This window comes from Trachypithecus francoisi, unplaced genomic scaffold, assembly GCF_009764315.1.
Source record: "Trachypithecus francoisi isolate TF-2019V2 unplaced genomic scaffold, Tfra_2.0 Lachesis_group15, whole genome shotgun sequence".
In the NCBI taxonomy this organism is placed as follows: Eukaryota; Metazoa; Chordata; class Mammalia; order Primates; family Cercopithecidae; genus Trachypithecus; species Trachypithecus francoisi.
In genome coordinates, this window is record NW_022681460.1 from 30918951 (window position 1) to 30944904 (window position 25954).

At 38.6% G+C, this 25954-nt stretch overlaps 1 protein-coding gene across 6 annotated transcripts in view; it reads left to right on the top strand.

Annotated features, from left to right (window-relative positions):
* The window catches only part of ORC3 (origin recognition complex subunit 3), an 80836-nt gene that overhangs the window by 6931 nt on the left and 47951 nt on the right, over nucleotides 1–25954 (top strand). For 3 of the 6 annotated variants that reach the window (XM_033234554.1, XM_033234550.1, XM_033234551.1), the window contains exons 2-9: nucleotides 3666–3720; nucleotides 10788–10885; nucleotides 12382–12526; nucleotides 14923–15027; nucleotides 16651–16802; nucleotides 18156–18289; nucleotides 20761–20920; nucleotides 23029–23142. In XM_033234554.1, coding sequence (XP_033090445.1) covers nucleotides 3666–3720; nucleotides 10788–10885; nucleotides 12382–12526; nucleotides 14923–15027; nucleotides 16651–16802; nucleotides 18156–18289; nucleotides 20761–20920; nucleotides 23029–23142 — 963 coding nt within the window. Of the gene's footprint in view, nucleotides 1–3665; nucleotides 3721–3854; nucleotides 3927–10787; nucleotides 10886–12381; nucleotides 12527–14922; nucleotides 15028–16650; nucleotides 16803–18155; nucleotides 18290–20760; nucleotides 20921–23028; nucleotides 23143–25954 lie in introns of all 6 variants that reach the window. The other 3 variants (XM_033234555.1, XM_033234552.1, XM_033234553.1) reach the window with 3 other exon arrangements.

Below are 25954 nucleotides of genomic sequence, written 5' to 3' on the forward strand. Positions count from 1 at the left end.
TCCTAGCCTCGATGGTCTTTACATTTTGGCATGTTTTTGCAATGGCTGGTACCGGTTGTTCCTTTCCATGTTTAGGGCTTCCTTCAGGGTCTCTTGTAAGGCAGGCCTGGTGGTGACAAAATCTCTAAGCATTTGCTTATCTGTAAAGGATTTTATTTCTCCTTCACTGATGAAACTTAGTTTGGCTGGATATGAAATTCTGGGTTTAAAATTCTTTTCTTTAAGAATGTTGAATATTGGCCCCCACTCTCTTCTGGCTTGTAGAGTTTCTGCCGAGAGATCTGCTGTTAGTCTGATGGGCTTCCCTTTGTGGGTAACCCGACCTTTTTCTCTGGCTGCCCTTAAGATTTTTTCCTTCATTTCAACTTTGGTGAATCTGGCAATTATGTGTCTTGGAGTTGCTCTTCTGGAGGAGTATCTTTGTGGCGTTCTCTGTATTTCCTGAATTTGAATGTTGGCCTGCCCTACTAGGTTGGGGAAGTTCTCCTGGATGATATCCTGAAGAGTGTTTTCCAACTTGGTTCCATTTTCCCCCTCACTTTCAGGCACCCCAATCAGACGTAGATTTGGTCTTTTTACATAATCCCATACTTCTTGCAGGCTTTGTTCATTCTTTTTCTTCTTTTTTCTTTTGGTTTCTCTTCTCGCTTCATTTCATTCATTTGATCCTCAATCGCTGATCCTCTTTCTTCCAGTTGATCAAGTCGGTTACTGAAGCTTGTGGATTTGTCACGTATTTCTCGTGTCATGGTTTTCATCTCTGTCGTTTCGTTTATGATCTTCTCTGCATTAATTAGTCTAGCTGTCAATTCTTCCACTCTTTTTTCAAGATTTTTAGTTTCTTTGTGCTGGGTACGTAATTCCTCCTTTAGCTCTGTGAAGTTTGATGGACTGAAGCCTTCTTCTCTCATCTCGTCAAAGTCATTCTCTGACCAGCTTTGATCCGTTGCTGGCGATGGGCTGCGCTCCTTTGCAGGGGGAGATGCGCTCTTATTTTTTGAATTTCCAGCTTTTCTGCCCTGCTTCTTCCCCATCTTTGTGGTTTTATCTGTCTCTGGTCTTTGATGATGGTGATGTACTGATGGGGTCTTGGTATAGGTGTCCTTCCTGTTTGATAGTTTTCCGTCTGACAGTCAGAAGGACTGTCTGTTGGTCTGTTGGAGATTGCTTGAGGTGCACTCCAGACCCTGTTTGCCTGGGTATCAGCAGCAGAGGTTGCCGAAGATAGAATATTGCTGAACAGCGAGTGTACCTGTCTGATTCTTCCTTTGGAAGTTTCCTCTCAGGGGTGACTCCACCCTGTGAGGTGTGGGGTGTCAGACTGCCCCTAGTGGGGGATGTCTCCCAGCTAGGCTACTCAGGGGTCAGGGACCCACCTGAGCAGGCAGTCTGTCCGTTCTCAGATCTCAACCTCCCCGTTGGGAGATCCACGGCTCTCCCCAAAGCTGTCAGACAGAGTCATTCGCGTCTGCACCGGCCCCGGCTGCTTCCCCTATTGGACTTCAGCTGTGCGCTGTCCCCAGAGGTGGAGTCTACAGAGACAGACAGGCTTCCTTGAGCTGCTGTGAGCTCCACCCAGTTCGAGCTTCCCAGCGGCTTTGTTTACCTACTTAAGCCTCAGCAATGGCGGGCGCCCCTCCCCCAGCCTCGCTGCTGCCTTGCGGATAGATTGCGGCAGACTGCTGTGTCAGCAGTGAGGGAGGCTCCGTGGGCGTGGGATCCTCCCGGCCAGGTGTGGGATATATTCTCTTGGTGTGCCTGTTTCCTTAAAGCGCAGTATTGGGGTGGGAGTTACCCGATTTTCCAGGTGTTGTGTGTCTCAGTTCCCCTGGCTAGGAAAACGGATTTCCTTCCCCCTTGCGCTTCCAGGTGAGGCGATGCCTCGCCCTGCTTCAGCTCACGCTGGTCAGGCTGCAGCAGCTGACCAGCACCGATTGTCCGGCACCCTAGTGAGATGACCCCAGTACCTCAGTTGAAAATGCAGAAATCACCGGTCTTCTGTGTCGCTCGCGCTGGGAGTTGGAGACTGGAGCTGTTCCTATTCGGCCATCTTGCTCCGCCCCCCATGTCTTTTATTTTCCATAGATATGGAAATCTTTAAGAAGTTGTCCATCAGGCCAGGTGCAGTGGCTCATGCCTCTAATCCCAGCACTTTGGGAGGCCGAGGTGGGTGGATCACGAGATCAGGAGTTAGAGACCAGCCTGGCCAACATAGTGAAACCCTGTCTCTAATAAAAATACAAAGAAATTAGCCAGGTGTGGTGGCAGGCACCTGTAATCCCAGCTACTCGGGAGGCTGAGACAGGAGAATGGCTTGAACCCAGGAAGTGAAGGTTGCAGCGAGCCGAGATCGCACCATTGCACTCCAGCCTGGGTGACAGAGCGTGACTCTGTCTCAAAAAAAAAAGGAAAAAATAAGCTATCCATCATGCATAACTTTAGAATTGGTAAAATAGACTAGGACCAGTAACTTGGGGGCAGTCTACCACTAGTCAAATAATAGTATGAAACTAAACATAGCTGGGAAATTACCAAGAGAATTACTTGGCAAGCATTTATTTATTCCATGTACTGATTGCCTAATATATATGTTAGCACTATTCCAAACATTGGAAAAACAGTTATAAATAAAATACAGTTTGTGCTTGAAGGCGAAGGCGCTCACAGTCTACTCAGGGAGACACACCCATAAACAACTGTGATATACAATTAAAGTGACTTAAAACAATGCAAAATAAAGATGTTCAAGTACTGTGAGATCTCAAGGAAAGGAGAATTTCTGTAGTGAGAATTGTGAAAGGTTTCCCAAAGGAGATGAGTGTTGAGACAAACTTTAATGGATAAATGAGTAGGCATTTATCAGATGAAGAAAAGTATATAGAGTGAAACAGCTGCAATTATCTATTTCCTACTAAGGTTGTAGATAGTTCGAGTTTAAATAAGTTTTAGGTTGGGAGAACATCACTATTTTCAACCTTTTTGATCTTCATTTTTATTTATTTATTTATTTATTTATTGTTTTGAGACAGAGCTTCGCTCTTTGTTGCCCAGGCTGGAGTGCAGTGGCACGATCTCAGCCCACTGCAACCTCCACCTCCGGGTTCAAGCGATTCTCCTGTCTTAGCCTCCTGAGGAACTGGGATTACAGGCTCCTGCCACCACGACTGGCTAATTTTTGCATTTTTAGTAGAGACAGGATTTCACCATGTTGGCCAGGCTGGTCTCAAACTCCTGACCTCATGGTCCACATGCCTTGGCCTCCCAAAGTGTTGGGATTACAGGCATGAGCCACTGTGCCCAGCCCATTTTAATGTATAGTATTACTTCCTTTAAGTTTATGAAAATGGAACCTTCCTGGGCTTAAATTTAATCAGCTTTTATTTTCTTTGTCTACCTCCTAGATCAGGTGTCAAAGAGCAAAATAAAAAATGGGCATCTCATGGGAGGGAGGGGAGAGCGTGGATAGTCCCCCTTGTTGTTTTAGAATTTTCCTTCTATAGGTCAGAGAGAAGTGATGTGATTTCTTAGAATCTGAAAGAAATGTGTTCTCTCTCCTGCCATCTTTTTTATAAAAAAGTGCTTACTCATAAAATATTTGGTTAATCAGATTTCTCTGCTCCTTGCTACTTTAACTTTATGCTTTTTGTCTTTCTTTCTTTTTATAGGGCTGCTTTGTTTTTAAGCCAAACTCCAAAAAGAGAAAGATCTCTGTGCCAATAGGTAAGGTGTCTGAATATTAAATGTTTTATTCCCTACCTTCTTAAACTATTAAGAACTAACCCTAATTGAATTTAGTAATTCTCTTATCTGAGTTTGGCTTACTTGCCATGTTGATGTAGCGTTTATGTTCCAAGGCATTGGTCAAAGAGATAAGAGGACACCCCAGGGCTCTAATTGAAAAGAGAATCCAATTAGATCTTCCAAAGGTAAGGTGGAAGCAAATTTCCTTCAAAGGATATGCTGCCATTCTTTAAAAGAGATTGTCTTTTTGATTACTTCTCTGCCATTGTTTTTTTATCTTCAATTTTAGAAATGAAAGTGAGTTTCTGCTAGAGAAACATTTTGATTCTTGATGAAGTAATCAAAACAATAAAGGCTGACTGGCAACGCAGGTGTCTAACGATGGAGGAAATGTTATATAGAAAATAAAATGATAATTGGTAACATAAGGAAAACCTAAGAAATAAAATGACTACAAATTTGTATATATTTTTAATGAAAATTATATAAAAATTATTTTTGTGTTAAAATACAGTATTCATAGGGAGACTTAAATATGCTTAAGTCATAGGCCAGGCATGGTGGCATCTCTTGGAAGCACAGGGGTCCCACACAGTTCTCAATCACTCTCAACTGAAACAAATTTGTTCAATTATTGGGTTTTAATCACTCATAGACACACATACTCCTATTATTAAGGGAGTAGATTTTTATCACTCACTCTGACATATGCATACTCACACACTCATATACCCATGTGGGTAAGAGAGGAAAGACATTTCTTTGGTTTTGTTTATTTATTTATTTTAGAGACAGGATCTCAGTCTGTCACCCAGGCTTCAGTTCAGTGGCCTGATCATAGCTCACTGCAGCCTTGAAAAATCCTGGGCTTAAATGATCCTCCCACCTCAGCCTCCTAAGTACCTGGGACTACAGGCATGCACCACCATGCCTGGCTAATTATTTTTTAAAATTTTTTGTAGAGACAGGGTCTCACTTTGTTGCTCAGATTGGTCTTGAACTCCTGGGCTCAAGTGATCCTCCCGCCTCAGCCCTCAAAGTGCTGGGATTACAGGCGTGAGCCACTGTGCCCAGCCTAATTTGTTTGTTTGTTTTTGTTTGGGTTTTCTTGAGACGGAGTCTAACTCTCCGATCTCAGTGTGATCTCAGCACAATCTCAGCTCACTGCAACCTCCGCTTCCCGAGTTCAAGCGATTCTCCTGTCTCAGTCTCCCGAGTAGCTGGGACTACAGGCATGTGCCACAATGCCTGGCTAATTATTGTATTTTTTAGTAGAGACAGGGTTTCACTGTGTTGGCCAGGCTGATCTCAAACTCCTGACCTTGTGATCTGCCCACCTCAGCCTTCCAACGTGCTAGGATTACAGGTGTGAGTCACTGAGCTTGGCTGTTTTTTTTTTGTTTTGTTTTGTTTTTTTAAGGCAAAAACAACACAGGTTGTCTTAAAGTCCCAGTGGTTTCCTGGGATGAAGTAGGGGGAATTAACTGCAAAAGGGCAAGAGGGAACTTTCTGGAGTGATGGAAATGTTCTCTGTTGAAAGAGTGGTTATGTTAGTATGTACTTGGGTCAAACTGTTAAAATGGTTGTGTTATTTTTAAATTATACCTCAATAAAATTAAGTTAATGAAAAAGATACTGTCTTCTCTTTTTTCATTTATATCCTGATACCTGTTTAGTGATCAAATTAAGACTTCTTCAATCAAATCCAGTATTACTATCAGAAAGTATTGTACTGGTTCACAGTCATAGCTTCACATTAGAATCATTTGGGGAACTTTGAAAAAGTCTTATTTTAATATAACTATAGATGCACATATAATTACATGTAATACTGTTTCACCAGTAAGTACCCTTTGACCAGTTATCCCCAGTGGTAGTATCTTACATAACTCTAGTACAGTGTCACAATTAAGAAACTGATATTAATACAATCTACTGACCTTATTCAGTTCCAACTTGTGGGACTTTGAAAAAATACAGGTTGAGAGTTCCTTATCCCAAATCTTGGGACCAGAAGTGTTCAGGTTATTGGAAGTTTTTCATGTTTTGAAATATATGCCTGTATATAATGAGATAATCTTGGGAATGAGACCCAAGTCTAAAAATAAAATTCATTCATGTTTCCTATACACCTTAAACACATAGCCTGAAGCGAATTTTACATAATATTTTAAATACTATTATACATGAAACAAAGTTTTGGCTGTGTTTTGACTGCAGCCTGTCACTTGAGGTCAGATACGGAATTTTTCCACTTGTGGCATCATGTTGGTACTCAAAAAGTTTCAGATTTGGGAGGGTTTCAGATTTTTGGATTAGAGATGCTCAACCTGTGCCAATGCTCAGACCCTAATTCAGATCAATTGAATTAGAATCTCAAGAGTGGAGCCTAAGTGTTAGAATTTTTCAAAAGTTCCCCATGGGGTTATTGAGTATTTACATTCAATATTCAGCACTGTGAAAATTAATTCCAGTGGAAAAATTATGATATGGAATTAAGCATACCCATGTACTAGTTTTGAATTGAAAAAAGAAAAAGTGAACTATGCCATTGTTTGACTAAGGAAATAAATGGATAACTTTAATATATATAATAGGATTTTTTTAAAGTAATTATATGTATATATATATACACACACACCCACACTTTTTTTTAAAATAGAGATGGGATCTTACTATGTTGCCCAGGCTGGTCTTGAATTCCTGAGTTCAAGTGATCCTCCCACCTTGGCCTCCCAGAGTGCTGGGATTACAGGTGTAAGCCACCATGCCTGGCCACACATTTCTTTAATGTTGCAGATTGCTTAACTTACTAGAAATAGGTCAGAGAAAATTCAAGACTTGTTCCCCCATTATCATTAGGGACACGTAGCATGTGGTGACATCTAATATCATCAGCAATGTAATTGTAACTAATACAGTTGTTAATATTTCTTGGGTGTTTACAGTGTGCCATACTGTTTTGTTTTGTTTTGTTTTTTGAGACAAGACCTTACTCTGTCACCCAGGCTGGAGTTCAGTGGCACAATCATAGCTCACTGCAACCTTGAGTTCCTGGGCTCAGGGAATCCTCCTACCTTAGCCTCAGTTAGGAGTACAGGCTTATGTCACCTTGCCTGCTAATTTATTTATTTATTTATTTTTTAAGGCAAGATCTCACTTTGTTGCCCAGGCTGGTCTCATATCCTGAGCTCAAGCAGTCTACCTGCCTTGGCCTCCCAAAGCACTGGGATTACAGGCCCAGACTGTCTCAATTATTTTATATGTGTTAATTTGTTTAATCCCCTCAGCAAATTACAAGGAATGTATTATCGCCATTGAAATATATAAGGATACTTAGACATATAACTTTCCCGATGTCATAATGTTAGTAAATGATAGAGCTATGATTTGAGCCCAACCTGTCTAATTCCAGAGCTCATGATTTAACCATAACTTAATACTGCCTCTCATTGTATAAGGCCAAGTTTCTACTTAGAACTTTTTGTATTGAATTTAAGCTATGACTTATTAGGATTGGTTTATAGTGTTTAGTACTAGTAAACCTGATGTGTATAATTGTATGATTTGAACTTTGCTTTAGAAGTTCGTTAGGCTTTTTTTTTTTTTTTCATTATGTGGCTCTGAGACCAACAGATAGTGTTATAATATGAAAATCTTTGAGGAATTGACCCTGATTGTAAGGCAGATGGAGCAGGAATGAGGGAAACATACCCAAACTTTAGCACTTGCCTTCACTGGCTTCAGTTATTGACACAGATTGCCTGAAGAAGTAAGAAGATGCTCTACATTTTGCCCACCATCTGTCCCCTGACTGAAGACACTCGGGCACGTAATTAAGACCGGTAACCCTCTCTTCTCAGTATTCTGTGGATGACTGCATAGCCAGCAAAACAACTGGGTAGGAACTGGAGAGAGGGAGACTGGCAGCAGCACTGGCACTGTAGGAGATACTCATGCTGAAGTATATAGCACTGTGACTAGGAGCCAAGGCAAGTAGAAACCTGGCAACAGTGAGAGCTTATATTCTTCAGTGTAGTTTTTATATTTACCTACCTGCTCTGTAACAGACTGAGAGAAATCATGGTAACAGTTTAAAGTATCCTACTGCTGTGTTTTCCAGTTTCTAAGAGGTTTTTCATGTGTATTTTGATGTGGCATTATTCTGCACGTAAAAATTGTGTCTTGATTTGCCACTTTCATGTTACAGTATGATTTTACCTATTAATGTAAAGTGACTATTTTTGTTCTTTTTAAAGCTTCCTTGTTCTGCTTTGTCTCTTATTTATTTATTTATTTATTTAGAGACAGAGTTTCGCTCTGTCGCCCAGGCTGGAGTGTAGTGGCGCAATTTCGGCTCACTGTAACCTCTGCCTTCCAGGTTCAGGTGATTCTTCTGTGTCAGCCTCCCGAGTAGCTGGGACTACAGGTGCACGCCACCATACCTGGCTAATTTAATTTTAGTATTTTTAGCAGGGACGGGGTTCACTATGTTAGCCAGGCTGGTCTCGAACTCCTGAGCTTGTAAACTGCCCACCTTGGCCTCCTAAAGTGCTGGGATTACAGGCATATGCCACTGTGCTGGCCTGCTTTGTCTCTTAATAATTGTGTCTTCTGGCTGGGTGGGGTAATGCGTGCCTGTGATCCCAGCACTTTGGGAGGCCAAGGCAGGTGGATCACTTGAGGTCAGGTGTTCAAGACCAGCCTGGCCAAGGTGGTGAAACCCTGTCTCTGCTAAAAATACAATAATTAGCCAGACATGGCCCTGTGCGCCTGTAGTCCCAGCTGCTCTGGAGGCTGAGGCAGGAGAATCACCTGGACCTGGGAGGTGGAGGTTGCAGTAAGCTGAGATGTCACCACTGCACTCCAATCTGGGCAACAGAGGGAGACCCTGTCTCAAATAATAGTAATAATAATAATAGTGTCTCCTTGCTTTCTTTTTTTGTTGGCATTTTAATTCTATAACCTTGTCTGCCACTTTACCATACGATGACTTCGATGTATTCTAAGGCTTTTGATAAAAATCAATAGTTGCTAAAAATTCTGAGTTAACTGTGATTAGGAAAGTAGTTCCTTAACATTAAGTGAATTTCTATTCAAAACTCTCAGTTAACATTAAAACTTGGTGGTAGGATTTTAGCAGCAGAAATTTAGCATCATGAACACTCCAGTTGTTACAATAATATACAGAGCAGTAAACAACAAGAAACATGAGGGAAAGTAGAAAACTATAAGGAATCTAAAATATTTGATTAAAAGAAGAGACCTATGATACAGGGGTTGGGGATTTTTTAACTTATTAAAGATGTTATTTTTCCCCAAATCAATCTGAATTTTATTTTATCTAGTCAAATACCAATACAACTAGTTTTGAGAAGTGACTGGATTACTGTAAAATTAATTTGAAGAAATGGCTTAAATTTTTTTGAAAAAGAATAACGATGTTTGGGGGCAATGGGAGGAAGACCTGAATGTATTTGATACTAAAATGTAAAACATACAAAGCCATAATAGTTTAAACAGTTCAGGACTGGTAGGGGAATAGGGCTGGATTCAGTAGAACAAAATAAAAAGTTCAAAAATAGTTCAAAGTATATATAAGTATTTAGACTATAAGGGCATGCCAAATCAGTGGGAGAAGAATGGATTATACAATAAATGAGGGTTTTTCAAACCAAATGTCATAATCCATGTGTGAGTTATGAAATCAATTTAGTGGACTATGATTATACTTATATAAAACAGGAAAGAAAACATTTGCTATTACATAATAAGGGTGAGCGTGGTTTTTTTGTGACTTTAGTTTTTGTTCATGTGTATTGTGTTAGGTTATGATGTAAACTGTATTCCTTAATGTGGATCATAGTTTGAAAAGTTTGAAAGCCAGGCAATAAATAGTATTTTCACAAATAGCTAACCATTTGGAGAAAACATTCAAAAAGGATATAAAAATATACAGACAGAATAAATGAAAGACTGGACTAAACTATGTCAGCGGAACAAAAATATAAGAATAGTAGTAGTAAATCATTCAGTAGAGTTCAAAGCAAATTATGAAGCAAAGCATACGAGGTTGTAGAATAACAGCAAATAATGAAAACATTATTAAATGTATATAACTCAAAGCAAAAAATCACGTAATAAAAACTGTTAGAAATTCAAAAGCAAATGACAGAAATACAGTAGAAAGATTGAAATTTTTAATCTTAAATATACAATTAATTTTTACCATTAATATGGTAAAAATAAAAGATTATAAATAAAATGAAATACAGCGGATATTGAATGTTATCTGTCCCCAAATATATATTTTTGATGAATATAAAAAAAAAATTGGCCGGGCGCGGTGGCTCAAGCCTGTAATCCCAGCACTTTGGGAGGCCGAGACGGGCGGATCACGAGGTCAGGAGATCGAGACCATCCTGGCTAATACGGTGAAACCCCGTCTCTACTTAAAAATACAAAAAACTAGCCGGGCGACGAGGCGGGCGCCTGTAGTCCCAGCTACTCGGGAGGCTGAGGCAGGAGAATGGCGTAAACCCGGGAGGCAGAGCTTGCAGTGAGCTGAGATCCGGCCACTGCACTCCAGCCTGGGTGGCAGAGCAAGACTCCGTCTCAAAAAAAAAAAAAAAAAAAAAAAAAAAAATTAAGGCCAGGTGCAGTGACTCACACCTGTAATCCTGGTACTTTGGGAGGCCAAGGCAGGCAGATCACTTGAGGTCAGGAGTTTGAGACCAGCCTGGCCAACATGGTGAAACCCCATCTCTACTAAAAATACAAAATTAACTGGGCATAGTGGCACGTGCCTGTAGTCACAGCTGCTCGGGAGGCTGAGGCAGGAGAGAATCACTTGAACCCAGGAGGCGGAGGTTGCAATGAACCAACATCGTGCCACAGCACTCCAGCTTGGGCAACAGAGTGAGATTCCGTCTTCAAAAAATGAAAAAATTCCACTTCTGTCACTTACTGTGTAACTTTGCATGTAAGATCTATAACTTATGCTATTTTAGGAAAAAAGAAACTGACTTATTTCTTTCTGTTTTTAGAGGACTATTTTAACAAAGGGAAACATGAACCTGAGGACAGTAAGCTTCGATTCGAAACTTATCAGTTGATATGGCAGCAGATGAAATCTGAAAATGAGGTGAATACTTTTTTTTAATAACTTTTCTGTAACACCCTAAGTCTCATTTTTGTTACCTCTCATATTCCTTTCTACCAGTTTACAAGAGTATTGGTGAAATATAGGAAGTACTGGTCAGGCATAACCTGTGTATCCTTAAAAAAACAACCATAATCCAGCCTGGGCAAGTTGGTGAAACCCTGTCTCTACAAAATCTGCAAAAACTAGCTGGGCATGGTGGTGTGCACGTGTAATTCCACTACTCAGGAGCCTAAGTTGGGAGGATCACTTAAGCCTGGGAGGTGGAGGTTGTAGTGAGCGGACATAGTACCACTGCACTCCAGCCTGGGCAACAGAGAGAGACCTTGTCTCAAAAACAAAAACGAAAAATCATATTTCTTGTGAGTGGAACAGATGTTTATGATAGCTGTTAAGGCAAGGAGCTTTCAAATGGTGACTCTCTTAAATTATCCGTTCAGGTATACAACTGTGAAATCAAGCTGTTTCTAAACTCCTTCACGTTCTCATCTTTATATTCCAGCTCTGAAAAATTTCTTCACTATAGCAAATTGGTAGCTCTAGGGCCAGTATTTTAGGCTGATGGCTTATTTTTTTTTTTGGCCAACACAGTGTTGTAGTTTTGGTTTTAATTGCCTTTGGGAAGGTTATGTACTTTCCAGTTTATTACTGCCGTCTACCAGTCCTTACTGATTTACACCTAGTGGCTTTGCTCGTTCTTGTATTCCATGTGATCATTCAAGGTATTTGAGTTTGTGGTTTCCAGTTTAGGCTCTCTTCATTTCTTAATCTGGATTGTCATAATGCCCTCCTAACTGGCATCCCTGACACCATTGGCCAAATTAGAAAAGACCCTCTTCAAGGCAAATGCAGCCCAATTCCAGGCAACCCCTCCAACGCTGTTGTCAGATTAACCCTTCTTAACCCTGATCCAATTATGTCTTTACTTCACATCCCTTCAGTGGTACTCCCCATAGGATAAAATCCAAACCTTTTAATGTCATATATATGAGACATTAAGTCAGATATGTAAAATATATAAATATATAACATATATATGATATGTAATAATGTATATAATATATAAATATATGTAAATATATATATATATTTTTTTTGAGACAAGGTCCTGCTCTGTCACCCAGGCTGGAGTGTAGTGGCATGATCATAGCTTACTGTAGCCTTGACCTCCCAGACTCAAGTGACCCTCTCACCTCAGCTTCCCAAGCAGCTGGGACCACAGACATACACCACTACACCGAGCTAATTTGTCTTTTTATCTGTAAAAATGAGGTTTCACTATGTTGACGAGGCTTGAGAGGGAATTTTTAATGGGGGAACCCAAAGCACTAATTACTAGCGATTTAAGGAAAAAACATTTTTTAATTAGGTTCATCTTTTGATCATTTTGCATCATAGAATCCATGACAATTTTCTTCCCAAAACCAGGAAAAACATCAGATTATTATTTCTAATAAGTTTTTGTATGTTCTTTGTAGCGACTACAAGAGGAATTAAATAAAAACTTGTTTGACAGTCTAATTGAATTTCTGCAAAAATCTCATTCTGCATTCCAGAAGAATTCAAGAGACTTGGCCGGTCAAATAAAACTCAGAGAAATTCCAACTGCTGCTCTTGTTCTTGGTATATATGTGTATGTTTGTTCATGCATGCATCTCTGTGTATTTTGTGTTTTTTTAATTTTTTTTTTTTATTGTTGAGAATAGTGGAAGGACCTGTTTTGATGAGCCTGTTTTGTCTCTTTTATTTATACAATTAAATCAACTATAGTTTATTTTACATATTTTCAAAAACCAATAAAAATTCCTTATATCTTTACAGATGGTCATATGTTTGTAAATTAAAAGGAATTTATCTAGCTAATGTTCTCCCCAACTTTTGGTCAGAAGGGAAAATACATTTGTTTTACTCTTTCTTTGTAGATACAATACAAGAGTATATGAGATTTGGTAATAAAGAAACTACCAGTGTTAGTAGATTTGGTTTTCAGACTTTTTTTAGTCATATCTTCAATGGAATTACTCTATGACCTTAATTTTATTTTCCTGTGCATAGTTTTTCAATCTTAGATTTTTTCATTATATTCATATTAATTACCTACAAGGAGGTGTTTGGATGAATTGCACATAAATTGCTTTCAAGTTGCAGGTTGTAAATTAAGTACTTAAATAGCCATCATTAATGTCTCATCTTTACCAAACATTTGGATTCCAGTATAATGGAAAAAATTTCTTTGTAATGTTAGCAAATGTTCTTCATTCCCTTTGAAAACAAAGTTGAATTTATTTGGATTCCAAACATGCTCTTAATTTCTCCTTCAATTTATTCAAGATTTGTTATGCTAGTTAGCTCTGAGATAAGGAATTAATTCTCAACTTCAGTGTACCCACAAATAATCTCCAGGCATCATATTAAAATGTAGATTTTGGTTAATGGGTCTGAGGTGGGGCCTGAAATTTTACATTTCTGACAGGATACCAGCTGATGCCCATATTGCTAGTTCCAGGACCACACTCATAAGACTCAAGGGAATTATTTTTATGATACTGTGGACCAGCTTTACAATGCAACATCTAAAAACTCTGCCATTTGATGAAAAACTGAGGCCCCGTGATGGCCCACTTGTACCAAGCTAATGGAAAGAATGTTTTAAAATCATGGTCTGAGGAGAATATTTTTCTAGTTAAACACATTGTTGATTATCTTGTTTGTGATAGACAAGTTCATTGTTTTATAATATAAATATAACAAATATAATGTTAGTAATAAATAGCTTATAGCCAATCGGTGAAAGACAAGATAAACCAGTGTTTTACGGAACTTCTAAATTTGTTCAGGGATGCATTATTATAATCATAGACCATAATGCATGCTAGGAATAGTTTTGGTATTTTCTATTTTCAATATCCATTTAAAAAATAGTCTGCTAATATTTTTATTCTTTGGCTCTCCTAGAAAAAAAAATGGTTTATTATTGCTGGCATGGATGATTCTGAAATTTTTCTTTTTCTTCCAAGCAATGAAAGTTTTGCAACTGTAACTCTTAAGCAGTTTGAAAGTGACTGCTGCTGCCATCTGCCTAAGTACCAAATGACTTTCTAGAAATCACAGATGGTTATGTTAGGGAAGATACCAGTTAACAGAATTTTTTTTCCAAAGTAGTGGGAAAGTTTTCACTCAAAAATTTGATAACTGTATGCGGTGCCCTGAAACTCTGCTTTGCAGAAATGAAAACCAGGGATTCCATAAATAGCAAAAGAATCCATAGTTTTACTTTTTTGAAATTTTTACAGAGATAGGGTCTCACCACGTTTGCCAGGCCCGTCTTGAACTCCTGGCTTCAAGTGATCCTCCCAGAGTGCTGGGATTATGGGCGTGAGCTACTGCACCTGGCTAGTTTTAATTTCCTTAAAGAGCTTATTATGAATTTGACAAAGCAATGAAATTACTTCTAAGATGTTTTCAAGGGTTGGCTGGGCACGGTGGCTCACGGCTGTGATCCCAGCACGTTGGGAGGCTGAGGCGGGTGGATCACTTGAGGTCAGGAGTTTGAGACCAGCCTGGCCAACATGGTGAAACCCTGTCTCTACTAAACTACAAAAATTAGCCAGTGTGGTGGCACATACCTGTAATTCCAGCTACTCAGGAGGCTGAGGCAGGAGAATCACCTGAACTTGGGAGACGAAGGATGCCGTTAGCCAAGATTGAGCTGCTGCACTCCAGCCTGGACGACAGAGCAAGATTCTGTCTCAAAAAAAAAATAAGTTTTCAAGTGCACCTCCCAGTAATTTGTTTGAAAGAGGAATTGTGCAAAATATCTTTCCTGACAAATATAATGCATGCCTTTGGATAGCTATTGTTAATGGATATCTCATTTATATAGTGTATTTTCTTGGTTTCTGTCATTAATCATTTTTTTAAATGTTTTTACTTATGAGTGCTTGATATGTTAAATAGCTTTTGTCATTAGATTATTATTCATAAAAATGGTGATATAATATTGATGTATTATCTCATAGGTGTGAATGTCACAGATCACGATTTAACATTCAGAAGTCTAACAGAGGCCCTTCAGAATAATGTCACACCATATGTAGTCTCATTGCAAGCTAAAGATTGTCCAGGTAAAATATAAATGCCATAATAACCTTGGTGAGATGTTGCAGACTTCTTTCATCCTTTTCTCTCTTTTTCAGACTTTATCCCTATTTATTGGTGGAAAGAGCACAGTGCTATGTTTTGGACAGGGTTAGGCTTGGGGGCTCTCAGAGTAATTGTGACTATTATAGAATTCTGCCTCCTTTTGCTGTCTTTATTCTTGACCCATTTCTGCCCTATCAGCTTAACTGCCGGTAGCAGTCCAGGCATTTTGTGAGATGCGTTCTTTAACCCAGTGAAACGTTTAATAAGTAGAAAGACTTAGGGCGGAAAGCTGAGAATTGGGGAATGAGGAGCTCTTGTTCATCTCAAAAGAGAGTAGACTACATGGGCTTATGTTTCAGCCATAAATCATCTTATTGTCCCACTTTGAAAAGCCACCATGGTAAAAAATAGTCCATTGAGAGAGCTAATCCTGAGCATGTGAACCCATGAAATCATAAAGAGCGTTCACGCTCCTTTTTTTTTTTTTTTTTTTTTGAGACAAGTCTCACTGTGTTGCCTAGGCTGTACTACAGTAGCATGATCATAGCTCAGTGCAGCCCTGAACTCCTGGCCTCAAGCAATTCTCCCACCTCAGCTTCCCTGGTACCTAGGACTACAAGTGCCTGCCATAACGCTCAGCTACACTGTGGGGTTCATTGTTTATAGAGATTAGGTCTTGCTATGTTGTCGAGACTGGTCTGGAACTCCTGGGCTCAAGCAGTCCTGCCTCGGCTTCCCACAGTGCTGGGATTACATCTTGAGTCACCATGCCTGGCCGTAATGTAGTAAAATTTGTTTGGATTTAGATTGATAAAAGAGATTTATGTGCTTATATTGCTTTCATATTTATAAACTGATTGAAATTAAGTAAAAGTCCTTAAAGGCATCTTTTAAAATGGCTATATGAAAGATTTATAATCAGTAAAATAATTCATATGACACTTGATTTTTCTTAGGGACCTTGAAAACTGTTTCTTTTTCCGTGTAATTTAAATACATATTCCTAAAATTTATAGTTTGCTTATCTACACATTTGCCTATGTGACCTTTTTATTATAGATAATATACATAAGTGGCCAGGAGTAGTGGTTCATGCCTGTAATCCCAGCACTTTGGGAGGCCGAGGCAGGCAGATCATGAGGTGAGGAGTTCGAGATCAGCCTGGCCAACATGGTGAAACCCCGTCTCTACTAAAAAATACAAAAATTAGCTGGGCATGGTGGCACGTGCCTGTAATCCCAGCTAGTGGGGAGGCTTGAGGCAAGAGAATCGCTTGAACCCGGGAGGTGGAGGTTGCAGTGAACCGAGATCCCGCCACTGTATTCCAGCCTGGGTGACAGAGTGAGACTCCATCTCAAAAAAAAAAAAAAAAAAAAAATTGATAATATACATAAGCTTTGGTCTAGTCTTAGTCTGAATTAATGCAGGTACTAATGAGCATCGATAGTTAATATGTTAAATGTTATATTAGCTATATTGATGGTAAGTATAAAAAAACACATTCTACCAAAAAAGAGTAATATACTGATCAAGAAGTTTCAAGAGCTTTGGTTTTATTTATAGAAGAGGCAGAGATAAGTTTTCTTACTTTTTATATTCCACAGATATGAAACATTTTTTGCAAAAGTTGGTCTCACAGTTGATGGACTGCTGTGTAGATATAAAATCCAAAGAGGAGGAAAGTGTTCAGGTCACCCAAAGAAAAACACATTATTCAATGGATTCACTTTCCAGTTGGTATATGACTGTCACACAGGTAGATATAAACTGACGATTTTCTCCCCCAAGGAAATTGATATATGATTGATGTGGCTTGGAATAATATTAGACATAGTACTGTTTTGATCTAACAAGGATATGCTTCTGCAGCACTAGGTATTAATTTAAAAGTAGCTATTTTTCTAATACTACTCAAATTAAAAAAATTTTTTTACTAGTATGTAGCCTAATTCCTGGTAAGTGCTTAGGTTTTTACAAGGACATATTTGTGGGAGAATGTCCTCTAATGACAAAAACAGAGCATCAGGAATTGCCTTTGTTGCAGGTTCCATCTTTGTGACAATAGCTATAACTTTAATATATTATCTCTTAGGTTCCTCAGTGTTTGCTTTATCCGATAGAACCATGCTGCTAGTATCCACTGTCAACTTAGTTCAATGAAGAGTAATCATGGATTTTCTAAAATCTAATTTGTTTTATGTTTAGAGTTCTTAGGGAATCAGTGCTCTTTAAGTAAAGTATGTTCAACAAACATAAATAAAAAGAAGTTCCATTCTACCATGACAGTCTGGTGAAAAAGAATAACCTAAGTTAACACTAGGTAACTGCGTCCTAAAACCATAGTCTTAGGTTATGGTGCTATGTACCCAGATGGTATGGGGGAAAAAATACTGTGGTTACATTTTCCAATCAGTATTTTTGCTGAAATCATCATAAGTGAAGTTTCACTTTGCCTTATATAGGGACTAAACTATGCCTAATACTTAACCAGAATGCCTTATTTGCTCCACAATTTTAGACTTTCCAGAAATCAAATGCTACTTTCAGTTTGTCTCAGGTATCTTTTTAAAAATTGAGATTGGACCAGATGATACCTAGTATCCATTTCAGGCTTGAAATTTCACAGTGGCAGAGTAGCAAGTACTACTATTCATTATGTTTTTTTCATTAAAAATACTAGTTCTCACCGTAAAGCAAAGCAGAATATAACTTTCTACCAATCGAAAAATCAATTTTGTAGAAAATGTTCTCTTCTTCCATGTTTTTTTCTGTCATTTCCTTAGCAGAAAATATAAATATTTCATATGAATTATAGAGTTTTGCTGAACCTTTTTCTTCTTGGTTATTATTCCCATGTCAGACACAGAAAGATTCTAGTAACCTGAGTTTCTATTTATCATGTGGTAAGAAAAAAAACAGTGTTCTTGTGAAATTTAAAGAGAGATATGTCAACATGTGGCATTATAACATTGTTTGAGTGGTAAGGCTTAACTTTAACTCTTTCTTTCTGCAATGGTTTAAAAGAAGACAGACCCAACATGTGGCATTATAACATTGTTTGAGTGGTAAGGCTTACCTTTAACTCTTTCTTTCTGCAATGGTTTAAAAGAAGACAGACCCAAAAATGCCAAGCAAAAAGAGGACTACTTCTAGCCAATGGCAGTCTCCTCCTGTTGTGGTTATCTTGAAGGATATGGAAAGCTTTGCCACAAAAGTACTACAAGACTTCATAATCATCAGCAGGTAGATGGTATATCGCCTGGCTTTTATGAAAAATTTCCTTTTTAAGAAAGTATTACTTTTAACTTGAAAAGTATAATCTTAATTTTAATACCAACTGGATAAAAATCAAAGTATTCAAATTCTTTATAATTGAATATTCAGAGACCTCCTATCAGATTTTCCATTTGCTTTTTGAGCCAAGAATGAGAATCAAAGGCACATTTAGCCAGTTTTAAATTGACATGGTAAGACAGTGTTAAATATGGTTTATCTCACCAAGATTGACTGTCTCTTACTCACCCATTAAGTAGATAAACTACGCCAGTTGAGGTTTTTGTTTTTGTTTTTTTCTTTTTTTTTGAGATGGAGTTTCGCTCTGTCGCCCATGCTGGAGTGCAGTGGTATGATCTTGGCTCACCGCAACCTCCGCCTCCTGGGTTCAAGTGATTCTCCTGCCTCAGCCTTCTGAGTAGCTGAGATTACAGGTGCCCACCACCACACCTGGCTAATTTTTGTATTTTTAGTAGAAACAGAATTTCACCATGTTGGCCAGGCTGGTCTCGTACTCCTGACCTCAGGGGATCTGCCTGCCTCAGCCTCCCAAAGTGCTGGGATTACAGGAGTGAGCCACCGCGCCTGGCCAAGTTGAGATTTTTATTAGGTCTTATTTTCTGATACCCATCCATCCTTAGATGCTGTGAGTTACATACAGTTTTACTGAGCAAAAGTGTCTTCTAAATAACGTTATCTTGCATTTATATAATATTTCTAGTGAGAAACTATTTTCATGATTGCGTTGTATCTTCAAAGCAATCATGGGAGACTCAGAATTGAAATAATGAACTCTTATTTTAAAATCCAGTGACATGCATTTTCCATGGTGTATTTTTTAGGATGGAATTTATTTTGGCGTCTTCTATATGTCAACTTGCTTTAATAGTTATAGCTACATTTGACTAAAGCTATATATTTTGTTGAATAATTTACTAGTATACTTTATTTTATTTTTATTTTATTTTGGAGACGGAGTCTCACTCTGTCCCCCAGGCTAGAGTGCAGTGGCGGGTTCTTGACTCCCTGCCACCTCCGCCTCTGGGTTCAAGCAGTTCTCATGCTTCAGCCTCCCGAGTGGCTGGGATTACAGGTGCCCGCTGCCATGCCTAGCTAATTTTGTATTTTTAGTAGAGACAGTGTTTCACCATGTTAGCAGGCTGGTCTCAAACTCCTGACCTCAGGTGATCCACCTTCGTTGGCCTCCCAAAGTGCTAGGATTACAGACATGAGCCACCACACCTGGCTAATTTACTAATGTACTTTAAATTCCTACTTTGATAGGATCTTTTTTCCCTCATTGATTCTAAGAGTTCTAGATTCTAGAAGTTTCCTTTTTTTTTTTTTTTGAGACAGTCTGGCTCTGTCACCCAGGCTAGAGTGCAGTGACATGATGTCAGCTCACTTCAACCTCCACCTCCTGGACTCATGCAGTCCTCCCTTCTCAGCTCCCCAAGTAGCTAGGACTACAGGCACATGCCACCATGCCCGGCTAATTTTTGTATTTTTTGTAGAGATGGGGTTTTGCCATGTTGCCCAGGCTGGTCTCAAACTCCTGGCCTCAAGAGATCTGCCTGCCTCAGTCTTCCAAAATGCTGGGATTATAGGCATGAACCATCGCACCCAGCCGAGATCCTAGGACTTCTCTTAATGCTAACACTGAACTGCTTAGCATGCTGGGAAAGTACACAGTACAAAATAGTGACAGAAAAGCTGTGTTTTTTTGGAGCTTAGACTTAATGACTACCTTAGCCATCAAAAGTGAGGAGGACTATAGATAGGGCTCAGACTTTGAATGAGAGATTAAATGGAATGGTATCTAACACCTCTTCTAACACTTAAGATTGTATAATCTTCAGCCCAGGCATGGTGGCTCATGCCTGTAATCCCAGCACTTTGGGAGGCAGAAGTGGGTGGATCACATGAGGTCAGGAGTTTGAGACCAGCCTGACCAATATGGTGAAACCTCATCTCCACTAAAATTAAAAAATTAGCCAGGCATGGTGGCACGTGCCTGTAGTCCCGGCTTCTCGAGTGGCTGAGGCAGGAGAATTGCTTGAACCCAGGAGGCGGAGGTTGTAGTGAGCCGAGATGGTACCACTGCACTCCAGTCTGGGTGACAGAGCAGGACTCCATCTCAAAAAAAAAAAGAAAAAAGATTGTATAGTCTTCAGGAAAACTTTCTGGACCTCTCTGTTCTTATTTATAAAATGAGAGGATTTATTAAGAGATTAATTTCAGAGCTAGACTGTCTGGGAAGTAATTACTTTTCTGTTTAAAAGAAGAAAGTGACTTAGAAAATTTTAGTATTTGCAATGATAATCCTTAATAGTGTCTTATAAAGTAAGCATTAAACTAAAGTTTGTCTTATCTTGAAATATGATGTATTGAAATATATTTGCTACATAAATTTCACTTTTGTGTCTTTCTTTCAAAACTAGTCAACATCTCCATGAATTTCCACTAATACTCATTTTTGGAATTGCCACATCTCCTATTATCATCCACCGATTGCTTCCTCATGCAGTATCATCTCTATTGTGCATAGAACTGTTCCAATCTTTGTCTTGTAAGGAGCACCTGACTACGGTACTCGATAAGGTAAAAAGAATAAGTTTTACCAGTGAAATAGGATGAAAAGAAAACTGCCAATAATAGCTTGTTAAGATAACTGTTAATGATAAGCCTCTACAACTCTCTGAGTACTATATTGAACATATTCTTTCACATACTTTAATATTTTTACTTAATAATTTTTGTACTGTTTTATAGTTTTACAGTGATTTTGTATATTACCTCTTTTGTACTTACCTCTTTTTATCTTTACTCAGTAAAAAATTGTAGGTTTATAATGTAAATTTTTACAGAATTTGTAGACTTCCTAGTAACAATATATTTTGACTCTTACATTTTAGTTTTTCTAATTTTTATTTTTTTGAGAAGGCACCTAGCTCTGTCACCCAGGCTGGAGTATGGTGGTGTGAGCTTGGCTCACTGCAACCTCCGCCTCCCAGGTTCAAGTGATTCTCCTGCCTCAGCATCCTGAGTAGCTGGGACTACATGTGGTGCACCACCACGCCTGGCTAATTTGTATTTTTAGTAGACACAGGGTACCATATTGGCCAGGCTGGTCTGGAACTCCTGACCTCAAGTGATCTACCCACCTTGGCCTCCCAAAGTGCTGGGATTACAGGCACGAGCCACCACACCCAGCCTGACTCTTACATTTTGTATAAAATGATTTGAAATGACTGTTTCCTAACTGATTTGTCATGCTGCTCATGACAACAAATAAATACTAACATTTTCCTAGACCTTAGCAACTAAAGTTAATTAACTATGTTTCTACATAAATGCAAGTATGATTCTTTAATATTGACTGTATTAGTCTGTTATCACGCTGCTGATAAAGACACACCTGAGACTGGGCAATTTACAAAAGAAAGAGGTTTAATGGACTCATAGTTCCACTTGGCTGGGGAGACCTCACAATCATGGTGGAAGGCAAGGAGGAGCAAGTCACATGTTACATGGATGACAGCAGGCAAAGAGAGAGAGCTTGTGCAGGGGAATTCCTCTTTATAAAACCATCAGTTTTTGTAAGACTTATTCACTGTCATGAGAATGGCATGGAAAGGACTTTTCCCCATGATTCAGTTACCTCCCACCAGGTCCCTCCCACAGCACTTGGGAATTCAAGATGAGATTTGGTTGTGGACACAGCCAAACCATATCATTGACCTTCCCCAAATTTCTTCTGGACTCACTTCCTTTAAGATGTGCTTTATGCTGCTTATTTAAGGTAAACTAATAACAGCCTGCCCACTAGCCACTTATACATGGATTTTGTATTTTTGTTTTTTTCCATAAAGGTGATTTATAGACACTTTAAGGAAAATGTTTTTCAAACTACAATTTTTAAATTTGCTTGGCTAGGCTGGAAAGGGTGGCAAGCACCTATAATCCCTGCTACTTGGTAGGCTGAGGTGGGAGGATGACTTGAGCCTCGAAGTTCAAGGTTACAGTGAGCTATGATGCCACCACTGCACTCCAGCCTGGGCAAAAGAGCAAGACCTTTCCTCTACAAAAAAAAAAAAAAAAAAAAAAAAAAAAAAAAAAACTTGGTTATAACCAAATTCAATTGGCCTTATACAACTATGCTTCTGTTTAAGAAGCCTTCTGTGGCTTTTCATTTTCAGATGTAAAACATCACTATAGACTATTGAAAATTAGCTGAATAATACAAATTCAGCTATTCTATACTTTTGTAATAGACATTTGTGTTAATTTTGTGTTTCTCATTCAACAATACATATACGTTACTCCTTAATTTGAATCAGTAGGATTGAAAAAAATCTCATCTGGTAATAAGAATTGCCAAAGCCTGCAGCTTCTTCAGTGGTTTCTGGTGGGGGAAAAAAAAGGATCATATAGTTAATAGGTGGTATTTTTTAAATTAGGAATTTGATGGAAGATGGTATAGATCTTTGGTTCTGAAGATATAGTATAAGTAGCTTCTTTTTGTTACTGTTGTATAAATTAACTTAAAATTTTTGTTGACATTTGAGCTTAAAAAACCCAGCTACTATCACATCTTTCGTAGTTAACTGTGTCATAGTATCATTCTTTGCCTCATTATTAATACTTAATATTTATGAAGAGTGAAGACTAACAAGGAGTGTATCTCCCTCCCTTTTAATCTCTTTCAGCTACTTCTTACAACTCAGTTTCCCTTTAAAATAAATGAAAAAGTATTACAGGTTCTGACCAACATCTTTTTGTATCATGATTTCTCAATTCAAAACTTTATAAAAGGACTTCAGGTAAGAACACAGTAATGGGTTTGAAAATTCTCAAACTGATTCTAAATAATTTGCACAGTATTACAGGCTGTCTAGTGTGATAGGCATTTTAATGGCAAAGTCTAGAGTAAGTAAATTCCAGTTATTTTATTCTAGGTTCTACCATTCCTTTGTTACCTTGTAGCAAAATGTGGAGAATACATTCATTAGGATGTCAATAATGGGAAAAGACTTCTATTCCAGCAATTCTTAACCATTTTGGGGGTAGGGACAAGGGGATTTTTCTGGTTTGTTTCTGAGACTCATGAAAGCTTATGGACTTTTTCTACCAAGGAAATGCTATATATAAGAGTCAGCAAACTTCTGTAAAGGGCCAGATATTAAACATTTTTAGCTGTTTTTTTTTTTTTTTTTTTCCCGCTATGGAGTCTCACTTAGTTGCCCAGGCTGGAATGCAGTGGCATGATCTCAGCTCACTGCAACCTTCGCCTCCCAAGTTCAAGTACTTCTTCTGCCTCAGCCTCCCATGTAGCTGGGATTACAGGTGCGTGCCACCACGCCTGGCTAATTTTTGTATTTTTAATAAAAATGGGGCTTCACCATGTTGGCCAGACTGGTCTTGAACTCTTGACCTCAGGTGATCCACCCACTTCGGCTCCCAGAGTGTTTAGCTTTTAGCAAAGCTAAAAACGCCCAGCCCGTTTTTAGCTTTGCTTGCTACATGTGGTCACTACTATTACTGCTTCTGTTTCTTCTTTAATAATCCTTTAAAGATATAAAAAACATTTTTAGTTCCTGGACCATGCATGTGTGTGTGTGTGTGTGTGTGTCTCTGTAATTTGTATTCTGATACACTGGGAATGCGTTTTCACTAGTTTCATGAATTGCCCGAAGCTGATTCAGGAATTTAGCTTCATGATATATGCTGTAACCTAAACAGATCCCCATTCTCCAGTTGTTTAAAAGTTAGTATTATTTCCTTTTCTTGGCAGCTACATAAGTGCAGTCATTGTGAACACATGCCAGTTGTCTAGTGCATTAAAACCTATATATTATGCCAGGCACAGTGGCTCATGCCTATAATCCCAGCATTTTAAGAAGTCAAGGTGGGAGGATCACTTGAGCTTAGGAGTTTGAGACCAGCCTGAACAACATAATGCAGCCTCATCTCTACTAAAAATTAAAAAATAAGCCAGGCGTGGTGGCTTATTTACAGAGTCCCAGGTTCTTGGGACGGTGAGGTGGGAGAATCACATGAGCCTGGGAAGTCAAGGCTGCGGTGAGCCATAATTGTGCCAATGCACTCTAGCCTGGGCAAGAGACCTGTATAAAAAAAAAATTCTGATTTTAAAAACCTATATATATTAGTGACCTTGGGTGCAAAAGTTCAATTTGATAATACTTCATCTTTGTGTAGTGTCTTGAAGATTATAAATTACTATGTTTTCTTCCTTCAAAAAAAGATTGCAGTGGTTTATTTGGCTAATATGTATCTTATCTTCCCAACTTTGACTTTTTAAAGCGTATTTTAAAGGAATAAAGCATTATTTACCTTAGCAGTGTGTAGAATTAAATGATATTAAGATAAAACTTCCTAATTATTTCTTTAATTTCATTTCATTCATTTACTCATAAATATTTGTCAGGAACCTATTGTCAACCAAGCACTATGCGGAACCCTGAAGATACAGATCAAAAAAGAAATCTCTCCCTCAAATTGTTCTTTGTTTAATCATGGAGGCGAAAGAGTAAACCCACAAGTCTGAGTAGTCAATGCTATGAAAGAAACATGCCTTGGGGTTCCATAGGAGAGCAGAAGTGTATTCCTAAGGAATAGGAGCTAGCCAGGTCAGAATTTCAGGCACAAGCAACAGTAGAGGAAGAGAGATCTGTTAGAATGCTATTGCAGTAATCTAGACAGGACATGACAAGGACTTAAATAAACTAAGGTAATGGTAGTGGAACTAGAGAGGAGGAAACAAATTTGAGGATGAGATTGAATCAGAAAACCTGGTGACTAAGTAGGTGATAGGATTTGTTTTGTTTTGTTTTGTTTTTTCTTACTTGACTTGAAGCTGAAAGGATGTTTAAGAGAGGAGCAAGATGACACCTGCTCTAGCTTGGCAGATTGGAGGTTAGTACCGTTTATTAACTGTACATGTTAATATATAGCAAAGAGCAAGGTTATTGTGAGAAAAGGATGAGTTTCTTTTTGCGTATGGTTAATTTAGGGATGTGTTAGATATAAAGATTTTGTGCTCTAGGAGAAAGATTTGGACTGGAAATAGATATTTAGGACTTATCCTTAAAAGGTGGCAGTTAAAGTCATGTTATGAGGATGAAATGTCACCTAGAAGGAGTAAGGAAAGACAAACCGACCTGTAAAAGTGAGCAGTAGAAAAGGAGACTAAAAACAAGGAGAACCATAGAAAGTGGAATACCACTGAAGCCAAGGGAAAAAGAGATTCAGGAAATAGAAACTGTACTCTAAATAACTTGAGACGGAAAGTAAAGGACATTAACCAAGTTACTTAATCTCTCTGGGTCTCAGTTTTCTCATTTGTAAAATAAGGCAATCAGATTAGATGATTTTATGGTTTCATGATAATTTATTAAGCACCTCCTTTATGCGTGACACTTCACTAAACTATTTACATGTTTTTTTTGTTTTTGTTTCTTTCTGAGGTGGATTTTCGCTCTGTCACCCAGGCTGGAATGCAGTGGCATAATCTGAGCTCACTGCAACCTCCGCCTCCTGATTTCAAGTGATTCTCCTGCCTCAGCCTCCTAAGTAGCTGAGATTACAGGCGTGCATCACCACGTCCGGCTAATT